The 22,540-nt window shown below is 37.0% G+C and overlaps 1 protein-coding gene across 1 annotated transcript in view; it reads right to left on the reverse strand.

Moving 5' to 3' along the window:
* TTN (titin) overlaps window positions 1–22,540 on the reverse strand; it is a 240,899-nt gene that overhangs the window by 67,524 nt on the left and 150,835 nt on the right. Inside the window, exons 180-228 of the mRNA XM_051623291.1 lie at window positions 21,876–22,142; window positions 21,637–21,734; window positions 21,326–21,494; window positions 20,967–21,233; window positions 20,532–20,798; window positions 20,164–20,442; window positions 19,648–20,056; window positions 19,420–19,544; window positions 19,058–19,324; window positions 18,167–18,436; window positions 17,739–18,041; window positions 17,331–17,633; window positions 16,831–17,018; window positions 16,632–16,746; window positions 15,791–16,075; window positions 15,385–15,536; window positions 15,087–15,234; window positions 14,772–14,949; window positions 14,559–14,680; window positions 14,173–14,460; window positions 13,783–14,079; window positions 13,494–13,680; window positions 12,804–12,919; window positions 12,409–12,708; window positions 11,865–12,164; window positions 11,668–11,773; window positions 10,421–10,617; window positions 10,006–10,311; window positions 9,641–9,919; window positions 8,921–9,220; window positions 8,517–8,819; window positions 8,045–8,419; window positions 7,647–7,949; window positions 6,895–7,194; window positions 6,510–6,806; window positions 6,127–6,411; window positions 5,742–6,035; window positions 5,162–5,461; window positions 4,749–5,057; window positions 4,467–4,657; window positions 3,553–3,982; window positions 2,755–3,063; window positions 2,207–2,355; window positions 2,083–2,115; window positions 1,854–1,983; window positions 1,454–1,753; window positions 1,048–1,365; window positions 662–958; window positions 255–554 (exon numbers count right to left, since the gene is read on the reverse strand). Coding sequence (XP_051479251.1) covers window positions 255–554; window positions 662–958; window positions 1,048–1,365; window positions 1,454–1,753; window positions 1,854–1,983; window positions 2,083–2,115; window positions 2,207–2,355; window positions 2,755–3,063; window positions 3,553–3,982; window positions 4,467–4,657; window positions 4,749–5,057; window positions 5,162–5,461; window positions 5,742–6,035; window positions 6,127–6,411; window positions 6,510–6,806; window positions 6,895–7,194; window positions 7,647–7,949; window positions 8,045–8,419; window positions 8,517–8,819; window positions 8,921–9,220; window positions 9,641–9,919; window positions 10,006–10,311; window positions 10,421–10,617; window positions 11,668–11,773; window positions 11,865–12,164; window positions 12,409–12,708; window positions 12,804–12,919; window positions 13,494–13,680; window positions 13,783–14,079; window positions 14,173–14,460; window positions 14,559–14,680; window positions 14,772–14,949; window positions 15,087–15,234; window positions 15,385–15,536; window positions 15,791–16,075; window positions 16,632–16,746; window positions 16,831–17,018; window positions 17,331–17,633; window positions 17,739–18,041; window positions 18,167–18,436; window positions 19,058–19,324; window positions 19,420–19,544; window positions 19,648–20,056; window positions 20,164–20,442; window positions 20,532–20,798; window positions 20,967–21,233; window positions 21,326–21,494; window positions 21,637–21,734; window positions 21,876–22,142 — 12,111 coding nt within the window. The remainder of the gene's footprint in view (window positions 1–254; window positions 555–661; window positions 959–1,047; window positions 1,366–1,453; window positions 1,754–1,853; window positions 1,984–2,082; window positions 2,116–2,206; window positions 2,356–2,754; window positions 3,064–3,552; window positions 3,983–4,466; window positions 4,658–4,748; window positions 5,058–5,161; window positions 5,462–5,741; window positions 6,036–6,126; window positions 6,412–6,509; window positions 6,807–6,894; window positions 7,195–7,646; window positions 7,950–8,044; window positions 8,420–8,516; window positions 8,820–8,920; window positions 9,221–9,640; window positions 9,920–10,005; window positions 10,312–10,420; window positions 10,618–11,667; window positions 11,774–11,864; window positions 12,165–12,408; window positions 12,709–12,803; window positions 12,920–13,493; window positions 13,681–13,782; window positions 14,080–14,172; window positions 14,461–14,558; window positions 14,681–14,771; window positions 14,950–15,086; window positions 15,235–15,384; window positions 15,537–15,790; window positions 16,076–16,631; window positions 16,747–16,830; window positions 17,019–17,330; window positions 17,634–17,738; window positions 18,042–18,166; window positions 18,437–19,057; window positions 19,325–19,419; window positions 19,545–19,647; window positions 20,057–20,163; window positions 20,443–20,531; window positions 20,799–20,966; window positions 21,234–21,325; window positions 21,495–21,636; window positions 21,735–21,875; window positions 22,143–22,540) is intronic.

Consider the following 22,540-nt stretch of genomic DNA (forward strand, 5'->3'; position numbering starts at 1 on the left):
ATAAACACTTACTTGTATATTTAAACCTTAAAAAAGCTTGAGATTATATTTTAATATATAACAAAGAGGGATAAAATTATTTTAAAGTACTACATGTGCTTTTAAGAACTAAGTACTAATGCTGAAGCTTTTCAAGCAATCCCACAAAATGTACTTTAGTGAAGTGAGAAAAGTAGCATGGTATTTAACAGATGCTCTACATGTATCAGTGTATGAAAACAACTAACATAATTTGAAAGCATATTCCTACTTACTGAAAAGGTTTCGTGCTATTTCTGGTTCACTATCCAAAGGTTCTCCAATACCATATTTGTTTTGTGCCATAATGCGGAACACATATTCATGGCCTTCCATCAACTTGGGAACAGTGAATATGCATTCCTTAGGCTCATTAGTAACAGGTACCCATGTTCTCCTATTTGCTTCTTTTTTCTCTATAACATAGTTTGTAATTTTAGAACCACCATCGTCTAACGGAGGAAGCCATGATATTGTCATGTTTTCAGATGAAATGGATTCAAATTTAATAGGTCCAACTGGAGGTCCAGGGCGACCTAAAAGATACATATTTATTAGGAAGAATTAATTCAAATGATATTAAAATTAAGTATCATATAAATGTTATCAATTTATGCAGTGCATAAGAGTTCTCGATAACTACCCAGAACATTTAGTCTCATCTCCTTTGAAGCAGTTCCCAGATCATTTACAGCTGTTATAGTATATAAGCCTGTATCGTTTCGGCGAGACTGTTGAATCAATAAAGTGCAAGTATCTTCACCAACGATCTTGTTGACATGTTGATCATACAGCACTGGCGTTTTGTCATCTGGTTTCTTTGGAGAAGCTTTTAGCCATGTTAATGTGGGGAAGGGTACACCCTTTATCTTGGCCACAATTTTAACATCTGTTCCTTCTTCAACCTCCATAAATTCTTTGAGTTCAATAGATGGTGGGCCTAAAACAAAGTGTTGAAAAAATTAACATACAAAATATTTAATAATTTTAAAATGAATTTTGTATTTACTGGTATCAGATAGTACTTACATGTCTGGTCTTTGACAACAAGTGGGCCAACGGTGGCTGAAGGCCTACTAGGACCTGCTATATTTACAGCTTTGACTCTGAACTCATATTCTCCACCTTCTACAAGATCCTCAACAGTAAACTTGGTTTCCTCCACATCACGCCTGTTGCATTGCTTCCAAGTCTCTTTCACATCTCCAGTACGATCCCAGCGAAGACATTCAACATTATAATGTGTAACAGGAGCTCCACCATCATTCTTTGGTGGTTTCCATGTCAAGCTTACTGTGTTCTTGGTTACAAGTCCAATCTTTAGTTTAATAGGTGGATCAGGAGGATCTTCACAATCAAAAACAGAAATGTGAATAAATTGACTGTACGGTGCTATTTGGTTTTAAAGAATTTGTTTGACTTTGATTTCACTTACGGATTGGATCCCTGGCTGTGGTCCGTTGGATGGTTTCTGCTGGAGGGCCAACACCAAATCGGTTTTCTGCACGCACCCGGAAGAAATACTCTTGGCCACATATAAGATCAGGTACAACAAAGGAAGTACTCCCACAGTTTGCATTGACTTTAGTCCAGGCCTTCCCATCAATATTTCTTTTCTCTATAACATAGCCTCTGATTCTATCTCCACCATCATCATCTGGCATCTTCCATGAAAGTTTACAACTACCTCTTGTGATATCACTTACTTTTAGGTCTTTTGGTGGACCTGGGACATCTGTCAATAAAAAAGCACAAAAGAAACAATTTTACATAAGTATGTAGAAAAGTAAGACTAAAACCTAGGATTTGAATATTTCAATATGCATAAGCCATACCAAGAACATTGACTCTGATGTGCACAGTTTTTTGTCCTGCTTTGTTCTTCGCTGTAATACTGTATCGTCCAGAATGACTTCTGTTGCACTCAGGGATGGTAAGCACTGAACGTGTATCAGTTGCTTCCACCTATGTATTATAGAAATAAAGAGAAGTTATAGTTCAGCTTTAAATATTTATGTTTGAAAAATGCAGCAATCCTAAAGTTACATAAATAGTTTGCTTTACCTGAGCTTCTTCAGGCACATTATGACCTCCCTCCTACAAGCAAAGGGAAATAACATAAACACAGAGAAGGATAGGCTTAAATATCTAGAAACATGTGTGGAAAAAAGCTTTTTCTTTTACTAACCTTTGCTACTGTCTTTGCTTTTCCTTCAAATTCCCAAAATGTTTTTGGAACTGGACGACCCTTGATAACAGCTGGGATTTTAATTGTTGTGCCAGCACGACAAGAGAGGAAATCCTGGGCTCCAATATCTAGGAAGATTTCTGGTTCCTCTGCAAAAATATTTTAATATTCAAAATCTAAGATCTAATGAAAGTAAATTTCTGCCAGCACTGAGCTAAAACCCCACACAAACATGCAGTTGTTTATGTGAGAAAGGCTGGGTGTGCAAAAAGGAAGCTGGGAAATACACAAATAGAAAAATTGTTTAAGCAGTTTCTTCATAAAATACACCTTATTTCCCTAGGATGACTTTAGGTGCTCATCAGTTTTCTAATGGATCCCACCCTGTCAATGGTCGTCATGTGACTTTCAAAAATGTGTGCCAATTTTTTGTTATACCTTTTGCTTAAGTATTTATCACTTTGGCTTCTTTGGCATCCTGCTTGAACATTCACAGCAATAGGTAGCATTTAGCTACAAACAGCTAAATTACTTCCCAGAATGCTTACCTAGAATATCTTGGACAGGTATTTCTGATGTTGCAGGACTTGGTTCTGATTCTCCAGCAGCATTTACAGCTTTCACCCTAAACCGGTATTTTCTGAGCTCTTTCAAGTTGGGAATAACACATTCACAAGTGGGAAAGAGTTTGTCTCCTTCATTCACCTTCTTCCACTCAGTACTACCTTCATCTTGCATTTCAACAATATATCCTTTTATAGGACTGCCACCATCCTTTTGTGGAGGCTTCCATGCAAGAGCTACAGATGATTTTGTTTTATCTTTGACCTCCGGGCAAGATGGTGGACCAGGCACAACTTGTAAAACAAGAGCAAGTAAAAATCACCTGAGAGTTAGTGTCTGCCTTTATTTTTCTGAATAGCTTCTAGAGGAATACAAGTACTTTCATTTTCTTCTATCATACATAGAGTGTGTAATCCTAGAAAATGCGTACTAATTACATTTATTACTTATATTGTTAAAGATACTTAAGGTAAAACATTAAACTCTTTAATAATAAAGCAAAACAGTAACAAAAATCTAATTCTGACCTTAAGTTTATCTGGCAATGTTTGCATTTGTGTAATCACGATTTAAGGATCATAAGAGAGGTAGAAAATTAAAGCTAATTATTTTTATAGTGGTGAAAACCAGCAAATCAGGAAATGACTCTGTGTCAATATATTATTTTGGTTTAATGAAAACAGAGCATTGGATTAATTGCACTAAATTCAATATAAATAATAGTAGCACATTTTGATTCTGATATGATACAGTCCTTATAGTCTTACAAATTATATACTTACATATGGGATCTGCTGCTAAGGCAGGATCTGATGGTTCACTGGGAGGGCCAATTCCAGCAAGATTTTCAGCCATAACTCTAAACTGGTATTCAACACCTTCAGCCAAACGAAGCACATTATGCTCTAGACCTTTTACTGATGGTTTTGTTACTGGAGCCCTGTTAACACGTGACCAGTAGACACCTCCCACTTCTCTCTTCTCCAGCCAATATCCAGTTATTGGGCTGCCACCGTTGTCCAAAGGAGGCTCCCAAGTCACCAGCATTGATGATCTGGTGCGATCTAAAACTTTTGGCTTTCCAGGAGGTCCAGGAAGGCCATAGGGATCCTTAATAACAACTTTTTCTGAGAGGCATTCATCACTTATTCCATATTTGTTTACGGCCCGGACTCTGAATTGATATTTTTCATTTGTTGCAAGATTCCATACCTGAAAAATACGATTTAAATCAACATTTGGCTCTTTTCAGAATAAACTTAAGTTATTCGCGCAACAGTTTTCACTTTGAATTCTGCCTTTATGTCTTATTGACATACATATGTTTATGTAATACACAGCTATATGAAATGTCCTAGGGATAATCTTATTTCATGTGCACAGGATAAACATAAATTAAGATGTCATCATGTTTGTTTTTACAGTTGGTAAATCTATGAATAATGCTGGAAAATGGAAAGGAAAACATTTTCTAAATTCAGTTGAGATTAAGTAGCCAAAGAAAACAATTTATTTTGTTTTGTCACATGAGCAAAACACACATCTAGAAATAGGCAACATTCATCCAGCAATTCTGGAGTCTAAATGGAGCAGAATATAGGTATCTATACAAGTCGTAGTTTTCATTAGATGTGTACTATTGTTTTATGCACACTAAAGGAAGTGTGCATAACACTAAAGATATTTTATAAATTACCCCAAATCTTCTCTCAACAGCACTTTTGGAGACTTCTTCCCACTCAGATTTCTTCCTGCTAGCATCACGTTTCTCAATAATGTAATGGGTAATTTCACTACCACCATTATCAAGAGGTGCATCCCATGTTAAATAGCATGATTCAGCTTTTATATCAGAAACAGCAAGATTTCTTGGTGGAGAAGGACGGTCTGTGTGAAAGCAAGAGAGCATAGAATTCTATTAAGAAAAAGGGAAAAGTATTTCATTAGCTGTCATTTTATTGAAATGTTGCATCCTTACCATATACTTCAACATGCACATTACGAAATGCAGTGCCAAGACGATTGGAAGCTCTAACAGTGTAAGTGCCTTTATCATCCCTCACTGCTGCAGGCAGGATAAGTTCAGTTTTTGCCTCACTTCTAGATACTTCTTCTTTGGTTATATTAAGTGCACTGGATGTTTGGTCAATTAAAACTTCATTCTTGTCCCATTCAATCTTTGGCATTGGCAGACCTGTCACATCTGCAGGAATATTAACTGGTTCTCCTGACTTCACTTTGATAGTATCTCCTCTTACAGCCAAACGTAATGTAACAGTTGGAGGTACTGAAAATAAGAAAAATGAGTGAGTGAAGACAGAGATGAAACAAAAAAATTGCCTTGCAGAGTTCTAGATATATTTGTATGGATTTTTTTTAAAGCAGATATACCTTCATCATCTTGTATAACTACATTGAGGGGCAATGATGGTTCACTTTCTCCAATAGCATTGACAGCTTTGACACGGAATTCATACATATGAAGTTCATCAAGTTTTTCAACGAGAAGAGATGTTTTTGGACACAGCCTTGCATTAACTCTCTCATACTCTTTTGAATCATGTCTTTTCTTTTCAACAATATATCCCAAGATAGGACTGCCACCATCACTACGTGGAGGCTTCCAATCAAGTGTAATGGTTGACTTTGTCCTCTCTGTGTACATGAACCTCTCAGGTGCTGTTGGAGGGCCTATTAACAAAAATAAATAATAATGAAGGAAACATTTAAAAATTAGATAATTTTTAATCACATTAATATAGTAGCTCTGCTTTTTCAAAGCCATAGTTTTGTATACGAAGTATCTGATTATGGCTACAGATAGTATAAAATTTCTCATGTACGTGGATAAAAAGGTAACATGTAGTGGCTCAGCAGACATTAGTATTTTCTTACATAAAGAACCACAGTAGTTTTACAGAACTGTTTCAGAGATCTGATGGAAGTAAATAATCTAAGTTAGTCATCTTACCTAATGGGTCAACTGCAAGAATAGGTCCTATTTCAACTGGTGGACCAGTACCAAACTTGTTTTTGGCACTGACACGGAATTTGTACTCCTGACCTTCAACTAGACCTGTAATATCACATTTAGATCTCTCTGTGTCTACAGCTAGTCTCCATGTATGCATTTTGGCATCCTTCCGTTCAACAATGAAGCCTATGATATCACTGCCACCATCATCTTCAGGATCAGACCAGTTAAGCAAACACATCTTTCTGTTTGTCACCACTGGCTTTAGGTCAAGGACTGGCCCAGGAACATCTGGAAAAAAAAAAAAGACAAGTAGGATAAAGTCCAAAGATTATCTCATCAAAAGAAATGCTCAGTTGATTTCAGAAAATACTTTTCTTACCAAATACTTCCACTCTGGTTCCTGCAGATTTGGAACCACTACTATTGGTAGCCGTAATTACATATTTTCCATGGTCTTTTCTCAATGCATTCTTAATGGTTAACTCAGATTTTGTGCCAACATTTTCAATAACAACTCGGTCTTTGTCTAATTCACCATCTTCCACAGTCCATGTGATGGTGGGAGTAGGACGCCCTGTCACAGTAGCAGGAATTTTAATAGTTTGCCCAGCCATAATCTGAATGCCTGCTTTGACAGAAACATCCAGTTCAACAGTGGGAGGCTCTGCAGAAAAAGAGAAACAGTTAATTAGTTTAAGGGAGAGATTCAAAATCACCTTCTAGGCAGATGGACCTTTCTTGAAAATAATACAATTGCAATACCTTTAGGTTCTGCAACTGTTACAGGTTCCGTTTCACCAGGTGGTCCTTCACCAGCTGCATTAAGTGCAGTAACACGGAGTTTATAGTCTGCACCTTCTCTGACTTCTTTAACAGTATACTGTCGAACCTTGATGGGTTTCTCTGTGCAACGTGACCACTCTTTCGTTCCCACCAGTTGTTTGTATACATGGTAGCCAGTGATATCTCCACCACCATTATAAGCAGGAGGTTCCCATTCTAACTCAATAGAAGTGGCACTTGTATCAGCAACCCTTGGAATTGGTGGACCAGGTGGCACTACAAATACATAGGTGTAAATGAAAGTTAAAGGCTATGGATCCTAATCTGTCACCTGTCTGCTATTAGCTTATCCTAAGCTACTTACTTATTGGGTCCTGTGCAGTTTTGGGGTCTGATGGTGGACTAAATTTACCAGGGCCAGCTGCATTTTCAGCACATACTCTAAAGATGTAGGTTAACCCTTCCAACAGTCCTTCAGCTTTTATTTCCAGAGCATTTATAAGGTTCCTGTTGACCCGAGCCCAGTGAGTACTATTTATTTCACGTTTTTCAATCCAATATCCTATGATTGGGCTGCCATTATCTTTTGGTTCATTCCATTTAACCAACATACTGTTGGTGGTAACATCTTGCACATCAGGCTTATTAGGTGGATCTGGTGGAGCTGGGAAAAAAAAAAAAAAAGCAATTTTATCATAATTGCTGTCTTCTTCAGAGCTTACTCAAAACTAAGAGAAAACTAAGACATGAGAAATTACTAATTTTAAGTCTTACAAACTCTTTCTTAGAAATTTTGATTCCTAACTGCAATCAGTAATCAAATTTGCAGTGGTTTTCTCTTTTGGTAAGAATATTAGTCGATTGAACACAAACAGATGTTAAGTGTTTTAAGTGTAGAGTTTTATGGCAGTGATTGCAATTCTTATTTATTTACTATTGAAATTAGAATGTTTTAAATATTTTCCTTCATTTCAATTGTTTAAAATGTGCAATAAATAATTAAATTGCTAAGTTTCATCTGGAAAGCATTTACATAAATGAAGCAGAATGTTTGAGGAGTCTATGTAGTTTTACAATGTTTTTCTGAAAAGGTGGTATTTCAGAATTGAAACTTACAGAAAGGATCTTTTGCTGTCAATGGTTTTGAAACACATGGTGGCCCTGGTCCAACTCTATTTTCAGCAAATACACGGAAGAGATATTCTTTTCCTTCAATCAGTTTTGTTACATGGAATTTGCAATGCCTAAGTGTTGCACTGACAGTGACCCAGCCCATTTCAGCTTTTGTATTATCTTTCTTTTCCAGTACATAATTTAGGATTTCACTTCCACCATCATCAAGGGGAGGCTCCCACTTGCAAATGACAGAATTTTTCCTCACATCTTCAAATACAAAGTTGATTGGAGGTCCAGGTGTATCTGTTAGTAAAGCAAGAAAAATGATGAGTACTCATCTTGTCCATTTCTTACCCAATGCTCTGAACTTGGTTTTCTTGAGGACATTCATTACATACCTAAGACATTGACTTCACATGAGGCTTTTGCAACACCATGATCATTTTCCACTTTAATTGTAAATGTTCCATGGTCAGCTCTGAGGGACTCAGAAACTGACAGTACAGACTCGCCTTCTTTATGGTTGTCTATACTCAAACGTTCTGGCAGTGAAAGCTGGAAAGGTTTCTCTTCTTCAGCTTCACCTTTCTTCTTCCTTGTATATGTTGTTGGTCTCTTTTTGATTTCCTCAGGTGTGAGAACTTCATCATTCCTGAGCCAAGTGATAGAGGGATAAGGTGATCCTGAAATATGTGCCTCAAGTCTGATCTCATCGCCTCTCTTCACCTCAAGACCAGACTGTAGGTTTGCAGCAAGGAAGACTTTTGGAGCCTCTGTAATAATACAGAATGATAAACGGAAAGTAGAATCTTCCAAAATCTTTGCGGGTTTATGGCAATTGCTACAAATAGTCAAATGAGATATTCATACCAATAGGATCCACAGCTTTCACAAAAGGAGTAATCCGAGAAGGCTCACTGATGCCAGCAGCATTCTCAGCACGAACACGAAACTGATATTCCTGTCCTTCTTCAAGACCTTTCACTGTGTAAGTTAACAGAGGGACCAGGTAGTCATTGCATCTCTGCCACCTCTCCTTGCCCTTAGCAAGCTTTTCTATTATATAGCCCATAATTTTGCTTCCACCATCAAACAGAGGTGGTTTCCATGTAAGTGTGACTGATTTTGATGTTGGATTATGGACCTCTAGGTCAACAGGAGGATCTGGAGGCTCTGTGAAAGAACAGCAAAAGAGGGATCATGTGAGAAAAGAAACCATAAAGATTTTAGTTAACATTCAATTTGTTAGATTATTTAGTAGTAAAAACCCTTACGTTTTGGGTCTTCTGCAATGATTGGGTTTCTCAGTTCAAGATATTCACCTCCTCCAATCTTATTGACAGCTTTAACACGGAAGTAATATTCACTATTTGGGATAAGATCTTTGACTTGCCATGAAAGCTTATTTTCACCAGACATGACTGGAATATATGTTCTACGACCAGCTTCTCTACGTTCCAGAACATAATGCAGAATAGGAGTACCACCATCAAAGTCTGGAGGTTCCCAGGATACTTTGCAAGAATTCTTAGTTACTTCACTTGCCTTAATGTCTTTACACTGTCCAGGTGGACCTATTTAAAGTAAGAATAATAAAATTAGATAACTAATTAGATGAGAAACTGTATTCCTACAAATAAGAAATTATATTGCATTTCCTGGTATTGCAGAAATTAAATGTTGGCTATACACCACATATATAAATTTGTTTCTAAATGTGAAAAATACTCAGAATTTTTATAGGCTTATTTATATGATAACTAGTGATAATAACTGGGCTTTGAGCAGCCATTGACTAGTTAGACCAACTTGGGGTAAAGTCTTTTTTTTCTGGGATTTTGTAACATTAATGCCTTTATTGCATTCTATGTGTATCTGAGTTGAAGTGATTCCTCCACATGGCAGAAAAGGGATTTTCTTCTGTCCTTTCTTCTGTCATCTGCAGGGCTCAAGTGAGGATAAGTATCTCCTCAGAATGGAAGAAGCATAGTTACCTATGACTTTGACGTTGACTGAGCCAGTTGTTGATGCCAGCTTGTTCTCCAATGTGATAGTATAAACACCAGCATCAGCATGAACACTGTCTATGACTTCAAGCAATGCAGAGGTGTAGTCACTCTTCATTGTTGTTCTGTCACCAGCTTTCAACTCTTTGCCATCTTTGTGCCATGTTATAGTTGGGGATGGAACAGCTCTGAAGGGTATAGGGATACTTAATTTCTGTCCTTTAACAACAACAATGTCACGAGTTTTTAGATCAATGGTTGGATTACCTGTAAAAGTAAGTATGAGATTACTAGAAAGTTGATCTTAAAAAAAAAAAAAAAGAAAAAAAAAGAATCTATTAATCTATTCTTACAGTCTGGGTCCTTGGCAACAACTTTTTCCGAGATATCTGATGGCTCACTAGCTCCAACAGCATTGACAGCTCTCACTCGCAGCACATATTCCTTGTCTGGAACAACACCTTCCTCCACTTTACATTTTAGATCTTTGATTGGACGAGAATTGATTCGCATCCATTTTTCTGTTCCTGCTTCACACATCTCAACGTTATATCCAATAATAGGACTTCCACCGTTCTTCTCAGGTGGTTTCCATGCAATGCAAATGTGTTTTCGACCTGCATCTGTGACATGTAAATCCTGAGGAGGTGAAGGGGGGCCTTCAGAAATGGAAAAAAAAAAAAATAGTGTCATTTTTCTCCTGGAATATCTGTTCTATGCGATATGCTGTTTCATACTTCATATATTGTATATTATACTACTGCTTACTTGTTGGATCTTCAATATGAATTAGGTCAGTTGGTTCACTAGGATGACCACAGCCAGCTTCATTTTCTGCACGAACCTGGAACTGTACATCTGTACCTTCAATGACATCAGTCACTCTGAAATTGCAATCTGGACCAGCTGTCTTGCCAGCTTTTACCCAGCGAGTGGCTAGTTTTTCTTTCTTTTCAATTACATATCTGAATAAATCAAAGAAAATACTATCAGGCAGTTGAAATACAAACATTTCTAACTTCTTGCTCAGTAAAATAGATAAAGAGAGATTAGAATAGTTTGGCCAATAGAAAAGTAGAGAGAGTCATGCGTGACTGATACAATGAACTTTCCTACACGCATCAATCACTTAGTCCTGGTAGGTCTTGAACGTAATGGGGCTGGCATTACTGGTAGACCCAATACTGAAAGCCACTTTCTGAACTGCTGTGTTCTCAGGTTTTAGAGAGCTGCAGAGGTAAAAGAATCTCGAAGTTACACTTTTGTATTTACTAGCTTGGATCTCAGTATTCAGTCTACTGAGAATATTTGTAGATACTGTCTGTGAGTTACTCAGATGTCAAAATTCTGCCTATATGCAGATAGGCTATGGGAAAGTAATGCAAATTAAGTGACTTATGTTGTTTCAGGCAGATCTCTGTAGTTGTCTATTTAAGATACACTTACTGTGACTGGGAAGGAGAGTAAGAGTGAAAATATAAAGAGGAAAAATCTAACTGGTATTCAAGGTGAATTTCAAAGGACAGATACTTTAGAAGCCAAACAAAAGGATAAGTGTAATGAAGAAGAGAACGAACAGAGATTAGGCTTCATCTTACCTGAATGTATTCAGTTTAAATGAGAAATTAAGGCAGAAAGAAAATATAACAATATTACATGTTAGATGGTTATATGTGGCTACAGCTCTCGAGGAACTGGAAAATATAGTTGCATTATTTATGTATTTATTTATTAAAATGTAGTTCAATTTAATCTGATTTGACTAGATGCTGTTTTGAGAATGCTGGCACACATTCATTGTTCATGTGTATTGGTTGATTTTTATTTGCATAATTTCCACAGTTTAAAATCAAACCCTTAATTGCTTTGGCCACATGGGTTCTCTTTTACACCCATCCACCTGCTTTTTAATATAAAATATGTCCATTTAAAATTTAAACATCTTGAGAGAAATGTCTTCATTCATGAAAAGATCTTCATCTACAGAAAACACTACAGAAACAAAAGGACCTTACCTTTGAATTGGTCTGCCACCATCATTCTTTGGTGGTTCCCATTTCAAATCAACATGACCTTTCTTCACTTCAACTATTGTAAGAGCATACGGAGGCCCAGGGGTTGCTGAAGAAAAGACACACACATTAGAAGAACAGGAATCAATTACTTGTAAGCTTTTTCTACTGATCACTCAGTAAGCAAAGCTGAAACTTACTGAAAGTATCTTTAGCAAGCACTGAATCTTCCACTTCACAATAGTCACTCTGTCCAATGGCATTTTCAGCAGCCACACGGAACACGTACAAAGAACCTTCAGTCAGAGGGCTCACTGTATACTTGGTATCTTTCACTGTTGTATCAACTGTCTGCCAGCCTTTTCGCCTTACGTCTCTCTTTTCAACAATGTAGTTGGTAATTGGGGAACCTCCATCTTTTTCTGGTACTGTCCATTTAAGATCTGCTGTGTTTTTAGTAATATTAATAACCTCAAGCCACCGAGGTGGTGAAGGAGGATCTGTAAAATAGCAAAAGAAGGTAAAATAGGTTAGTGTATTTCCCACCAAAGATCTCGGAAGACAGGGAATACACTAAAACTATTAGAAATTCCTATTCTCTCAGCTGAAGTGGGGTAGCTTCTAATATTTCATGAGCCTTCCAAGAGTTCACTTAGTACCTACACAGACAAGGAAGACATGGGGCTTTTTTAAAGACAGATGCAGCATATTTGCACCACCAGCACATTCTGAAACAATACTCACAAAGCCTCTCCTTGCACAGCACAGGGTCACTGGGTTCACTGGGCTCACTCTCACCAGCCTTGTTCACTGCTCTTACACGGAATGAGTATTCTTGTGTTTCCATAAGCCCTTTGATGAAGTGTTCAGTTGTGGGAACTCCTTCAGCCACTCTCACCCACTCATCTGTTCCAGTCTTTAATAGTTCAATGACATAAGATTCAATCTTTGCCCCTCCATCATGTTCTGGCTTTGTCCAGTTCAGCAGTAATGATGTCTTGCCAACATCTTTCACAGTTGGCTTTCCAGGAGGCCATGGTGGATCTAGACAGGAGTCCAATATTAATTACATGATTGAAAACAAAGATTTTTTTGTTGTTGTTGTTAAATTAACCCATTAAAAAATGTATTTATTATACCAATTGGGTCCTTCACTAAGATTGGCTCTGTTTCCTTGCTTGGTTTCCCAGGTCCTGCAAGATTCTCTGCCAAGACACGGAACTTGTATTTCTTCTTATTTGTAAGACCTTTAACTCTGGAAATAAAAATTAAGTTTGATTAAACCAAATCTACACATTAACTCATGCCTAAAACATTATTCTCTTTACTCTTCATACTAAAGTTTACTTGGAAAATACCCAAAATACTGCTAATGATGTTTTATGCATTCAAAATATGTATAATGTGAATAGTAAAATGGTGCACCATGACTCAGAAATCAATGTTTCAAGAGCCAGCTTGTATTTTTACATGTTCCATGGTTGTTAGTTAATACAAGTATCTGGAGAAAAAAAATCCAGGGCTTCGGTAAAATTGTTTTGGAAAACGCTACATCTGCTATTTTAGAATGGCTTATGAATAATCAGCACAGAAATTAAGAACCATAACATAAAAAAAAAAAAAAAAGAGGAAGAGACATTATTCACTCTTCTCTTAAGACATTCTTTTTTAAAACTAGTTCTTAAGAAAAGCATGCTAGCAGATGTTGGATCTAAACTTATGAAAGCAAGGAAAAAAGAATAAGAACAATCTAAAACTTGTTTAAAAGGCTCTCCTTACACTTTTATGTCTCTGTGACCTATTTCTGATCAAACAGACTATAGTCTTACTTGAATGTTGTATCTTTCACTGGCATTTTATTGCATTTTATCCATTTATCTTGCTCAGGATCATATCTTTCAACCCAGTAGCCAGTTATAGGGCTGCCACCATCTTCATCTGGTTCATTCCATGTTAAGGTGACTGAATCTTTAGTAACCTCTGTAGGCTTGAGACCTGTTGGAGGGCCTGGTGGATCTGTATGAATTAATAAATTTGAAAAAAACAAAACCATCATATATGTTGGGGTTTTTTCCTCTGCTAAAATGTAAAAATTTAACAGTAATTTAATTAACTAACCAAATGAATATTTTGCAATGATGGGGTTACACTGTGCTGGCTCCCCAATACCATACATGTTCTCAGCACTGACTCGGAACACATATTCTTTATGAGGAGTTAAATTGGTAGCTCTGAATTGTGTATCCTTAATAGTTGATGACAACTTGTGCCATATTTCACTGTCTGTAGCTCTTTTCTCCAGGACATAGTTGGTAATTTTAGAACCCCCATCATCTCGTGGAGGATTCCATGTCAGTAGGCAGGATTCATTTGTGATTTCTGATACATCAAATGCAGCTGGTGGACCAGGTTTATCTGTAGAGGACAAGATGCAAATGTTAATCTTCTGCTTGCCTATCTCAGTATATTACTAATGATTTTTATAAACAACATAAAATACATGCATACCAAGAACATTAACTTCAACAACAGCAGTAGCACGTCCACTGGAATTTACAGCTTCTATAATATAGGTTCCACTGTCACTCCTCTTGCTGTTTGTAATAGTGACTGTAGAATGATTAGGTTTGGTTTCAATGGTAATTCTGTCATCAGGTCTCAAAATTTTGTCAGCCTTGGTCCAAGTAATCTGGGGCTCAGGCTTTCCAGTTACTTTAGCTGGCAGCTCAATTTTAGTTCCAGCTTTCACAGTAAGTCCAGCAAGAAGTTTCACATCTAAGAAAATTTCTGGAGCCTCTGATTTAGGAGAGAATAAAAATATTGTTATAGAAAGAGTACTTCAGAGACTGGTATAAATAAAACAGCTATTGTAATTCAGTGATTAAAGTAACTACCTTTTGCATCAATGGCTTGAATATCATCGGTCGGCTTACTTGGCTTGCTAGCTCCCATTCTATTCAAAGCCTTAACCCGATATGCGTACCACTCTCCTTCCTTGAGTTTTGTTACTTCCATTCTGTTTGATTAAAAACAAAATAACCCAGATATTTAAAGCAGTGAGGATAGCTTAGTTGAAAGGATATACCTTCTGAAGTTAATTTACTTACTTTGTTTCAACAACAGGCTCTCCGCATGTCTCCCACTTGTCTGTGCCACGCTGGGATTTTTCTACCAGATAACCCTTAATGCGGGCACCACCATCATATTTGGGAGGCTCCCATGTTAGGAAGATTCCTTTTGATGTTGGATTTCTCCATTTAACATTCTCTGGTGGATCAGGGACAGCTATTAAAAATTAAAAACACATTGAAGTCTTAGAAACCAGCCCAAGGAAGGTATTTTTTCCTTACATCTTATTTTGAAGAAAATCAGCAAGATTTCTGAAACAGAAAACCAACAACAATCTTAAACAGTTAACTCACTTGCTGGTGTTGACACATCTACAGGTTCATCAATATATGCAGGTTCTCCTGGGCCACATTTATTGCATGCAGAAACTTTAAATAAATATTCTTTTCCTTGGATGAGGTCAGGTACAGTGAACTCTTGGTCAACAACATGATCCGTAACCTAAAGAGAAGGAACAGGTTTCCAAAATTTTTTAATGTGTTTCTAAAATTTATTTCCAAAGAGCCATTACCAAAATAAGATACAAAATTCAGTAGCACATGTGGAAACAATATAGCACGCAAAAATTCAAATGAGAAAGAATGAACTCACTTTGCTCCATGTTTTCCGGCTTACTTCACGTTTTTCAATTATATAGCCAGTTACTGGGCTTCCACCATCATCTTCAGGAGGTTCCCATGACAACTGCACTGTGTTCTTGATCACGTCTAAAACTTTAAGTTCTTTTGGTGCACTTGGACGAGCTGGAAATCACACAAATTGTAGTAATTATTTTGCAATTGGAGTTTGACAGATGATCTCTATGTCATCTATCTGCCAGAAGACTTACTGTTCTTAGCCGTAATTCCTTCCCCATAATTCTTTTGTCAATTCAAGTTGGATATTGAAAAGCAGGAAAGAATTTTTTTGGAGGAAGGATTTCTAGGTTTTAGTTATATTTTAATATACTTGGTTTACTGAAAGTTGTATGATTTCACATTATTACATGTCTGCTTACCAATGACATTAACATTAATTTCTCCAGAAACAGATGACACAGGGTTTTCTAACATTAAGGAATAAATTCCCTTGTCTGGACGTTCACTTGGAGTAATTATAAGTTCTGCAAAGGAGGCAGTGGTCTTCATGGTTACACGATCACCCTCTTCTAACACTTGGTCACCAAAAGACCATGTGGCAGTTGGCACGGGGTAGCCAGTGATAGGAACACGGATCTTGATTGGCTCTGGAACAATAACTTCCAGCCCATCTTTAAATGCACTTAGGTCCATTGTAGGTCCAACTGGAAAAAGTGGAAAACTGATTAGATGAAATATTTTCAGATGTTCTGAATATGGCTAGTGATAGCTGTGTTGGGAGGCTGATTCTGACTGTATCTCGGCCTGCAGGTTGGAGCTTTCTAGCCCTAGCTGTGGCTTATCACTCACTCCCTACCTCTCCTGGCTGAATGTTTTTTACAAATATCTCAGATGATAAGGCAACTTAGCATCATCAAGGAGAAGCGGGAGATCTAATTTACCCTTTACTATAAAAGCTTTTTATTGTTTCAATTTATTTTTTTTTATTTTTTTTTTTAATATCTTGACTGCCTTTCACTCCTTCTGCTATCTCCCACCTTCCATAAAGCAAGGTCAGGTGACAAAAGTTCAAGCCTTGCTCTTCAGGCTCTTCAATATAGTACAGCTATACTGTCTGCAGAATTTGTAATGGAGAAGAAATGGTTCAGAATCTCTAACATCTAAGGTTCTTTATACTAGTTGGCATCACAGTTATCTGGTGAAAAATATATTGTGTGTCTTATATAATAAATTATCTATAATAAGTACCATGTGGCTTACCAAAAGTATCATCTGCAGTTAATGGCCCAATAGCCTCCGCTGGGTCTGACACGCCAGCTGCATTTTCTGCTGAGACTCTGTAGTAATAACTGGATCCTGGTTTCAGTCCAGTTACCTAAAAACCACAGTCATTTACTAATGCATATTTAAAGATGACCTACACATTTTGGGTTCTTTGTTGATGAACAGAACATCTTACCTTAAAAGTCAGATCAGGTACTAGTTTTGTGTTGCAGCGTATCCACTTGTCTGTTCCTTCTTCTTGCCTCTCAACAATATAGCCTAAGACAGGACTTCCTCCATCTTTGAGAGGAGGTTCCCATGTGAGCTGCACTGATGACTTTGTTTGATCTGAATGATCAAGGTTAATGGGGGGACTTGGTCTCTCTGAAAACAATTTGAAAGAAATAAATTTTTGTAACTGGTAAAGTAGCATGGTTCTGCATATCAGCTGTCTATACCTTAAAATACTCTTTTAAAAGCCTTTGCTTAGCTTTTTCTTAACCAGTTTTTTTGAGATTGGATCCTAATTTTAGAGCAAAAATGGTAACAAGATATATTTGATATGTTTGAGTGACAAAAGTAGGAAAAATCTAACTGTACATGGTATCTGCAGCACGTTTCTTGATTGAACTTTCCTGCACACACAGTATGTAAACAGCCTAAATGTCCCTGCCCTGTTAGTGCTTGCACACTTACCAATTGCGTCCATAATTCTCACTGCACGTGTAGCAGGACTTGGTTTGCCAACTCCAACCATGTTTTGAGCTCTTACTCTGAAGAAATATTCTTCATTTTCCACAACATCAGTCAGGACAGCTGACAGTTCATCAGCTCCAGTGGTCATAGTTGGCTCCCATTTGATGGAAGCTCTGTTACGCAGTTCAATAACGTAGCCAGTAACTGGAGATCCTCCATCATACTCAGGTGGTTCCCAGGTAAGTGTAGCTCCAAACCTGTTCACATCTGTAACTTCTACATTTTGAGGAGGACCAGGAACATCTGCATTTTATTTTAGGGAGAAAAGTATAAGCAAGGTATATGTTTTTACCTACTGTTAGAGTTTGTACTGCTTTTCTTACACTGTCATCAAACAGTTCTGCTCACCAAATTTACTCTTAGCTTCCACAGGTGTGTCTGTTTCCACTGGCTCACCAGTGCCCACTCTGTTCCGTGCACTAACACGGAAGAGGTACTCAACTCCTCCTTTCTGAAGTCCTGTAACAATGTATTCGCAATTTTCAGCACGATCAGTGACTGTAATCCAGGTCTTACGCCTGATATCACGTCTTTCAATGACATAGCCTATTATTTTACTTCCACCATCACTTTCTGGTTCTTGCCAGGCAAGGCCAACTTCACCGTCATAAGTTTCTGTGACTTCCAAGTTTCTGACTGGACCTGGAACATCTAACAAAGATATGACAATATTTTAGGTCATTGCATTTTTTAGTTGTGGTTTTTTTTTTTGTTTTTTTTTTTTTAACTCTGGTGTAAACAAATGGAAGCAAAGTTTTAATAATGGGAGTACTTACCAATGACCTTTACATTGATAAACGCTTCTGCCTGGCCATGTTTGTTTCGAAGTATAACCTTGTACCTTCCCTTATCTGATGTCTTTGCTTCATAAATTTTGAAGGTAGTGCAGTCAGTTGTTGTATCAACAGTTGTTGTGGGCAGACTTTCCTCCTCTTTCAACCATTCAGCTTCTGCTCTTGGGTAGGCATCATATGGAACAGTCATAGTTAAAGGCTTCCCAATATCAACCACAAGGTTTTGATCACCAGTCTTGATTCTAGGTGCAGCTGAGGAAGATCAATATGACAAATAAATACTTACATATAAAAAAATAAATAAATTATATATTTGTATAGATGGCAAAGAAGCTAGCATAGAAGAGTAAAAGGAATTGTTTGGTGAATTCTAAGCAAATCCTTCGTATACCCATTTGATTGCTCCAGAGAAAGAAACTCAGGTTGGTTGATATGTACTGTGTTCTCCTATAAAATCAGGGAATTGCTTTTTAAGCATTAATTTAATGTAATTTATTGGTCTAATTCTGTGAAATAGACAAATTAAGAATTATGTGTCTTATATGACTCAAGTGAGTAGGCTAAATAATTTTCAAGTTTTAGATCTGCAGTGACCTAATGAAAATGTTGTCTCATTTAAGCTCCATTCATGCTCTTTGGTATACACACTGAAAAGTGACCTGTATTTTCCTCAAGAATTGGATGAGCATGGTATCTTAAAAAATGCTTGTTGCCTAAATTATAATTCATATAGTTTAGCAGACTGTCACTTGTCTCCCCTTGATTGTGCATTCATATTAATTTAACTCTTTGAAAAAACAAAAATAAACTTAGTTACATTGTTAATCGAGTAATCTAAGATTTTATAAAAGAAAAAGAAAGCAAGCAACTTACCAGCTAATTCAAGCTTAGCTCTGGCTTCCTTATCTTTGGCAATAAATCTATATTCCCCTTGGTCACGGGGCTTTATGTCGCACACCTGCAGCCTGTGGACCTTTCCTTCACTCATCATCTGATGTTTGTCACCCTGGACAATAATCATGTTGTTTCTTAACCACTTGACCTCCACACCATCTTTGTTCAATTCAGCCATGAAGATAACATCTGCACCAGGAGCTTCATAAATATCTTGTGGTGGTCGGATGATCTCAACAGGGATTTCTGAAATAAATGTAAATTCATTAGGTGTTATTTGTATATTGTTTCTTCTACTGCTAAATACTGAAGAAATAAATGCTTTTTAATTTTACTCATACCTTCAACAAAAAGTCTTGCCCTAGATTTTCTGTCATCCACTCCACAGGAATATTCACACTCATCATCTAGTCTACAGTCTTTTATGATTAATCTGTGCAGATTTCCATCCTTTTCAAACTGATACCTTTATGGGGGAGAGAAGTCAGCAGTATTTTAGTTTCCAGACAAAGGTGCAAGGTAAAGCAAGTGTGTTTAACATATTGATGAGCATAATACAATGTACATACTTTTTGCCTTCTCTGATTTCTCTTCCATTTCTGTACCATTTTACACTGGCTTTCTCTTTGGAAAGCTGGCATGTGAAGACAGCATCATCAAATTCAGTGACAGTCTGATCCCGGAGATGTTCAGTGAAATCTGCTGGTGCTTCTGTGATGAGAAGCTCAGCAACAGATTTATCTTGTCCAGCAGTAACAGTGTATTCACCTTCATCTATAAACCCACAGTCTTTAATGATGAGTGAGTGTTTGTATTTATCAATTTTGTACAAAATGCGCCTGTCGAACGTGATCTCTTCACCATTCTTTGTCCATTTGAGGGTTGCATTAAGGCGATTGACTTTGCACCAGAATGTGACAGTTTTCTTTTCCATGGTCTCAATGTCTTCAAGGGGCTCAACAATTCTGAGATCCTCTTCTGTTAAGATAAAAAAGCCAAATAGATTAATTTACATCCTCATGATCCTAATGTGAAAACTGAAGGTAAGGTGATGAAATAATTTTAATACAGTGCAAGGTATTTACCTAATACTGATAAGGCAGCCGAGCTCTTGACATGTTCACCTCTCTGGTTTGATAATGAGATGGTATAGTTAGCTTGATCTTTCAACTGTGCATCTCTGATTCTGAGAGTGTAAACTAAATCCTTCTGGACAATAATGTATTTTGTACTATCAAATATTGCCTCATCATTTTTGTACCACTTCTCCTTGGCACCTCCTTTATTGACTTCACAGTTGAAGATAATTTCTTGACCCTCACTAGCTTGTTGGTCCTTAAGGGGAGTTATAATTCTGAGTTTTTCTGAAATTGAGAATATGGAAAAAATAGGACATCATGTAGTATAAGGAATGCAACAAAATATGCACCTGCACGTTGACAAAATAGCTTACCAATGACTGTTAAGCGTGCTGTAGCTTTAGCTTCACCAACCATGACAGTATAGTTTCCTGCATCTCCTAGAATAGAGTCTTTAACCACAAGTGTTCTCTTTTTGCCATCTGAAATGATGTCGTACTTATCACCAGGCTCCAGCACTGTGTCACCCCAAAGCCACTGTACTGTAATGGCCTCTTTGGATACTGAACAGACAAATTCAGCTTTGTCTCCTTCAAGCACCTCAAGATTTTGTGGTCTGGTAAGAAATTCTGCTGCAAGTTCTGAAAGAAAGCATTTTCAAAGGTAAATATATATATTTATTTATTTATTTATATTTTGCTTAAGAAGAGACTAAACCAAATTGTGTATTCTTACTGATTGTTTGTTTCATTTTTTTCCCTTTTTTTTTACCCTCCATGAAGACAAGGCCACCAAAGTAGCTCTCTTACCATGTACAGTAAGTCTTCCTGTTGTACTAGAGCTTGGGAGTTTGCAAGTATATTTGCCAGCATCTTCAGGATGAGCATTACGTATGAGAAGAATTCTCTTTCGCCCATCAGAAATGTGTTCAAATCTACCACCATCAGGCACCTCCTCATCTCCTTTAAACCAGGTAACTTCAGCATTAGGCTTTGAAACTTCACAGATCAATTTTATAGTGTCATTTTCATTTACTTCAAGATCAGGAAGATTTTTTGTGAAAACAGCCTCTTCCTCTGCAACAAGAATTTAGGAAGATGATTAAAGTTTTTTATCAAAACACAGTTTTTTCTTGTTCATGGATTAGATTCTAAAACACTGGCTTTACCTATCACTGTAAGTAGGCCTGAAGTCCTAGCTGTTCTTGCTTCACAAGCATATTCAGCTTCATCATCGAAGACACATTTACTGACAGTAAGAATGTGTTCTGCACCTTTGGAAATTATGTCAAACTTCTTGCCTTTTCTAATTTCAATGCCATCCTTAAACCACTTCACCTGTTTTAGAACAAATCAACATTGTTATTAATACTGACATATTTATAGTGGGTTTCAGTTATATGTTCTGTTGGAAAAACGGAATAAAGTTGTCAATTAAAATATTTTCTAGATGAAGGATTAAAAAAATATTACTATTTACCTTAACACCTGGACGAGAAATTTCACATTCAAACCGAGCAGATTCTTTTTCTTTAACTTCAAGGTCAGTTAGGGGTTTCAGGAACTCAATACGAATAGCTAGAACAGAAAAGAAAATTTTTAGTGGAGAGATGTCTCCAATGAAGCAGAATGAATTGCTGATGCTGATATTTTTGCCGGTCACAGACACTATGCATTTATAGCACTTAGACATTTTGTAGAAAATTGTAAATGACTCACGCTCTACATTGAGAAAACAAGATGTCTTAAAATCCTTAGCATCACAGGTGTACGTTTTTGCATCATCCAGTGTGCAGCCATGGATAATAAGTTTTCTGACCCTGCCATCAGAAATTATATCATACTTCTTTGATTTGTGAATTTCTTCTCCATTCTTGAACCATTTAACTTTTGCTTTTTCCCTGGAAACTTCACATTCCAGTATTGCAGTGGCCTCCTCTTCAACAGTCTGGTCTTCAAGTGGTTTAGTAAATTCAACTGGGGGTTCTAAAAGAAACATTATTTTTATATATATACAAAAGATCTAAGTTATAGTCAGCCCTCTATTAGTACAAAACTGTCCTATACTGTTCACTAATTTTCTGTGACTGAGTAATCAAAAAGGCTCTTACACAGCTCTGCTGAGGCTCTTAATTTTTTTGTTTGTTTCTTTTAATGGCCAGACAGTGTTCAGTTACTTCAGCCAATTTTCTCATTTTCAGTCTTACTGTAAGATTAGACTAAGTGATAATGTAGTCTGCGGTTTTTACTCGCAAGCCATCACAAAGCCTTGCAACTTAGTTTCTTTAGCTGAACAATACCTATGTGGTCTCAGTGACTCTGAAGTCGGACTCTGAACTTACAAATTATTATTTTTTAAAATTATTTTTCCTTGAATTACTGAA

This window comes from Apus apus, chromosome 6 (genome assembly GCF_020740795.1).
Source record: "Apus apus isolate bApuApu2 chromosome 6, bApuApu2.pri.cur, whole genome shotgun sequence".
Lineage (NCBI taxonomy): Eukaryota > Metazoa > Chordata > Aves > Apodiformes > Apodidae > Apus > Apus apus.